The 5,280-nt window shown below is 43.6% G+C and overlaps 1 protein-coding gene across 2 annotated transcripts; it reads right to left on the bottom strand.

Moving 5' to 3' along the window:
* Window positions 1-2,216: 2,216 nt before the first annotated feature.
* Window positions 2,217-4,773, bottom strand: LOC141107509 (uncharacterized). 2 transcript variants are annotated; one of them, XM_073598282.1, is made up of 3 exons: window positions 4,223-4,773; window positions 3,779-3,940; window positions 2,217-3,724 (listed from the first exon to the last, which is right to left on the bottom strand). In XM_073598282.1, exons 1-3 carry the CDS (start codon window positions 4,682-4,684, stop codon window positions 3,272-3,274), a joined length of 1,077 nt encoding a protein of 358 aa, XP_073454383.1. In that variant the 5' UTR covers window positions 4,685-4,773; the 3' UTR covers window positions 2,217-3,271. The 2 variants fall into 2 exon arrangements, with proteins under 2 accessions (XP_073454383.1, XP_073454382.1); XM_073598281.1 differs by having other exon boundaries at window positions 2,217-3,940.
* Window positions 4,774-5,280: the final 507 nt, after the last annotated feature.

Genomic DNA, 5,280 nt, shown 5'->3' on the forward strand with positions numbered 1-5,280 from the left:
GAGTTTTTTGAAGACCTTGAGAGTATGCTTACCTGGGAGGGTTCCAACAGTCCTAGTGGGCAACTTTAACTGTGTGAGGAGGAATGAAGATAGACAGGGGACCAGTGGTGATGGTGCGATGGATCTTTCATCTAGACTTCTGAATAAGATAATAGATGACTTTAAAATGCACAATGTAGCCATGGAGGTGGAGGGGAGGAATACAACTTTTACTTACCTGTCGGATAGGGGGACAGTGAGGTCTCGGATTGATTTTCTTTTTTTATCACCTTTTTTGAAAGGGGAAGCTTATAAGGTGACTCCTGTGTTATTTTCTTATCACTCTTTAATTTCCTGTTCTTTTAAGTTGGAAGTGGAAGTGGAAGTGGGGAGAGGTACGTGGAAAATGAATATGACACTGTTGAATGATGAGAAAATTTCTGAACGCTTTGTTTCTTTCTTCCGGTATCTGGAAAGGAAAAAAGAAGGTTTTGAGGATCTATTGGTGTGGTGGGACTGGGTGAAAAATCAGGTGGCTTCCTTTTATAAAAAAAAAAATGGGGGCAGAGAAAGCTAGAGAAAGGAGGGAGGCAGGGAGGAGGTTGTTGGCAAGGATACATTTTCTGTATCAGTGCAAGAGGATGGGGATGGGGATGGAGGTGGAGGAGGAGCTAAAAGAAGCACAAGAAGAGAGAAGGAAAATGATCAAGGAAAAATGGAAAGGGATCGTTTTTAGAGCGAAGGTCCAGACGATGGAGGAAGACGAGAAATGTTCCCGCTTCTTTTTTAAGAAGGCTTTTAGCCCAAAAAAGGTCATGAAAGTGATAATGGATGGACAAGAAGAGGTGAGAGGATAGAAGATGAGAGATGTGATAAGAAATTTTTATGAAGACCTATACGAAGGTGCAGAGGACGCTACAATCAGAGAAGTGGAGGAGTATTGTAATGTGTTACCAGAAGGCTTGAAGGAAGAGGAAGGTGCTTGGCTGGCAGAAGAGGTGGAAGAGTTGGAAGTAGAGAAGACTTTAAAGAGTATGGCTAAAAACAAAACACCAGGAGGAGACGTAAGCAGCAAAATATTGGTTAATGGTTTCTTAGGTGAATCCTTTGAAGTGAGGTCGGGAGTGAGACAGGGATGCCCTCTGTCTCCTTTTTTATTTATTTGTGTTATGGAACCTCTTTTGCAGCATGTTCAACAGGATAAAGTTTTTGAAGGATTTTTTGTTCCAGGTGTTAAAGGGGAAAAACTAAAATCACTATGCTACATGGATGATGCAGTCTTTTTGTGCAAATCCCAGAGAGACCTGGCAAGAGTAGAGCTACAACTACAATTGTTTTTAAGCATGGCCGGGATGCGGGTCAACTGGGATAAAAGTGCTTTTTGCATGCTCAGTGGGCTTCATGACTTTGCAACAAAAAGGATTAAGAAAGTGGATACTATGGATATTTTAGGGATTCATTTTGAAAAGAATTTGCAAAACCAAGTTAATGCAGAGAAATGTTTTGGGAAAATATCAAAAAAACTGGAACTATGGAAATTGAGAAGGTTGACTTTAGTAGGGAAAATTTTAGTTATCAAAGCGGTTTGTCTCCCCCTGTTGCTTAATTTTGGGGTGGTTTTTCCCTTCAACAAAAGATGGGTACAAAAATTTACGAGACTCCTTTTTCTCTTTTTTTGGGGATCCAAAATGGAGAGAGTAGCAAGAACCACGGTGATGAAGGAGGAGCGTTTTGGAGGACAGAACTTTCCAAATGTGGAGAATTTTTTAGGCATGCATTCCTGGTTGTTGCACTACAAAATTTTTACAGGCGGAGGTAGGGCAATGTGCTTCATGAGATATCTGATGGGATGGTTTGTGGTGGGGTGGTGGGGTGGGGGTGGGGGGCTCGGGACTTGACAAGACCTGTGGCCTTGGTGCCTCCTCCCTATTATACCAAAATAAAAAGGTGGTATGATGAGTATCGTCTGAAGGAGTTAGGTGTGGGGGCAGTGAACAAAGACTGTTTGGTTAAATGGTTAAGGAAGGAGGAGGTGGTGACAAATATTGCCGACCTAAAGACGAAACAAACAGAAGTGTGCTGGAGGAATTTAAGGACAGAAGGGGTGACAAACAAACAAAAAGAGATTGTATGGATGTCCTTTCACGAGTGTCTTTTAACAATGGTTTTCCTTAAAATAAGAGATTTGGCAAGAAGTGAGAGGTGTGTAAGGGAAGGGTGCGGTGGTATGGAAACTGTAATGCCGCGTACACACGGTCGGACTTTTCGTCTACAAAAGTCCAACGGACGCTGACGGACTAAAGGTGGCTGGTAATCCGATCGTGTGTGGGCTTCTCCGGACTTTCAACGGACTTTTTTAGCCTCAAATCCGACGGACTTTAGATTTGAAGCATGCTTCAAATCTTTACGTCGTAAGTACGACGGACCCCGAAGTCCGCTCGTCTGTATGCTAGTCCGACGGACAAAAAAACGACGCATGCTCATAAGCAAAAACTAAACGGAAGCACTCGGTCTAGTAAAACTAGTGTTCGTATTGTAGGTAGCACATTCATCACGCTGCAAAATCTGTGATCGTTCAATGCAGCGCATTTTATTTCTTCTTTACGAAGGCTCTAAAGAACGAAGGTGTTTTGCTGTTCATAATCAGAGTTCTCCCAAACTGATTTCTGGATTCTTTTTCTCTTTGATCTCATGAATGATATAGTATGCCTTTTTAAAACAATGTTTCCATACTAATAATATTTTTTCCCCTTTTTATTTTTTTTTTTTTATTTTTTTTATTTTTTTTAGGTTTGTAAAGTTAACACAAAGAACCCATTATTATTTTTTTTTTTTTTTATAGTGTTTATTTTTTAGTTTTTAGATAAAGTTAACCCAAAGCACCGTTTTTGGTTACGTAATTTTTTGGATTTTCAAGACTTACCACTTGAACATTATTAACATTAGTAATGTATTTTTGGTGTGTTTTTTTTTCAAACTCAATGAGATTGTTGTCCCTTGTTAATTTAACATTGTGTGTAAAATCAATGATTTCAAAGAAAACACATAAAGTCTTTTGCTAAACTCAAAAAATATCCATTTATTCATGGTCAAAATAAAATAAAGAGGAAGTCAACGCTGGAAAAAGTCGGTGTACCAGAAAATTGGGATCTTGAGGAGTCCATATAAGAGGGAGCACAATCTGGTCCAAGAATCCCAGAGATCAACAGCACCAGCAGATGATCTAGATGTCCCCAGACTGTGGTCCTACAACAGCCTGCGTCTTCTGTCAGACCAGACTGAACCCAGGTCATCATTTTCTTCTCTTCCCTGCAGCCTTTCCTCCACGCTGCCCTGCAGCCTTCCCTGTAGCCTTCTTTTGAGGCTGTGGCTCTGGTGTTTCAGTTGTGGCAGGAGGAGGAGGAGGAGGAGGAGGAGGAGGAGGAGGAGGAGGAGGAGGAGGAGGGGGGGCTGCCTCATGTAGTTGGGTGTTTTGTGTTAGCGTGCCCTGCAGCCCCTTATGGATTGTTTCCCCAAATAGGCGCTCACAAATGAGGCGCTGCTCCCAATCCATCTGAAGAAGCCTGCTGGCTAAGTAGCAGCCATAGGATTCTTCCGCTTCGGGGGGGCTTTTTAAAAAACGGGTGGCCTCTTGCATGAGGCGCAGGGATGCGTCCTGTGTGACCATCCCCTTCCTGGCCCTTTTTTTGGGAAGGTGGAGGGGAGGCACTTGGGATTCGGTCAGGCTTCTACTGGGCCCAGCCACCTCGCTTGGCCCAGCCACCTCACTGGGAGCAGCCACCTCACTGGGAGCAGCCACCTCACTGGGAGCAGCCACCTCACTGGGAGCAGCCACCTCCTGCCTGACACTGGGCCCAGCCTCCTCCAGGATGATGGTGAATCCGGCCTCCTCCAGGCTGTCCATGGGCCTGGTCTCCTCCTGCCTTCCACTTTCCCCACATTCCTCCTGGATGGACTCATCCTGTGTATAAAAAAAGGACAATAGTTTGAGTATATTTTTTTGGCTTCATCAATGACACACAGTTTGCTTCTCATGAATAGCAAATTCAATGTGAATACTTCTCTTTAATAAAAGAGTCTAATCAGACACCATAATTATTTCAAGCAGGTGCCAAACATATTTAGCCACTACTGTCAATTGATATGTATACCCAATTTTGAGTGCCAAATTATTTTAGACAATTATAACATCCAGTTAACATCATTAATATTAGTACAGTAAATATTTGTTTAAATCATTTACCTGACTCCAGATGGTCATATCTGGTTCATCCAGGATGGAAGACCCAGCTTGCTCCTCATCAGCCTCTGCTGGGGTGGAGGGAAGGGTGGAGGGAAGGGTGGAGGGAAGGGTTGAAAGTGATGGCCTGGCTTCATTCTGGTCATCCAGAAAACGGAGTTGATTGTAGTACCACAGCCTGGGTACATAAACATCATCTGCTGATGCTCCTGATCTCCTTGATTCCTGGATCTTCTTATGCTCCCTCTTATACATGTTCCTCAAGCCCCCAATTTTCTTGAGCAATGTCTCCATTGTTGCTTCCGGGATGGTCGCCTGGACAAAGGCCAGAAGTCTCTCCAGCGTTGACTTCCTCACATGCTTAGCATAATACTGAGGGTGTTTCACCTCCCACAAATTCCTCATCTCTCGATATTTGGAAATAAAAGATGTAAGGAACTCTGGATCCTTAAATAGGGGATTCATTATATCTGGAAAAGATGAAGTCACAAGACAAAAAACACTTTTATTATAGGTTTCGGCTAACCCCTCATCATCTTCTCCCTATGTAGGCCTCATCAATCTATCAAGCCATATAGGCCGCTTGCTACAAAGTCATGACCATAAAAACCAAAAAAAAAAAAAAAAAAAAAAAGAATATATCTAAAATTACCTTCGTTTTGTAACGTCCAGGTCCACTATCACCTACCACAGAACGTACGTACGACACGTGCGCAAGGCTCTTTATACACTACGCATGTGTGAAACTCCGCCTGCGTCGCCCGCCCCTGACGTTCGAAATTAACTCATGTTCTCCGCCCCCTAATTCGACGCACAGAACGTACGTACGACACGTGCGCAAGGCTCTTTATACACTACGCATGTGTGAAACTCCGCCTGCGTCGCCCGCCCCTGACGTTCGAAATTAACTCATGTTCTCCGCCCCCTAATTCGACGCACAGAACGTACGTACGACACGTGCGCAAGGCTCTTTATACACTACGCATGTGTGAAACTCCGCCTGCGTCGCCCGCCCCTGACGTTCGAAATTAACTCATGTTCTCCGCCCCCTAATTCGACGC

This window comes from Aquarana catesbeiana, linkage group LG09 (genome assembly GCF_042186555.1).
Source record: "Aquarana catesbeiana isolate 2022-GZ linkage group LG09, ASM4218655v1, whole genome shotgun sequence".
NCBI lineage: Eukaryota > Metazoa > Chordata > Amphibia > Anura > Ranidae > Aquarana > Aquarana catesbeiana.

Bases quoted from the DNA above. Each gene is read 5' to 3' on its own strand.
- LOC141107509 (XM_073598281.1), bottom strand. From the start codon at position 4,684: ATGAATCCCCTATTTAAGGATCCAGAGTTCCTTACATCTTTTATTTCC. The intron at 3,941-4,222 runs GTAAATGATTTA...TTTTATACACAG, and splicing joins ATATGACCATCTGGAGTCAG to GATGAGTCCATCCAGGAGGA.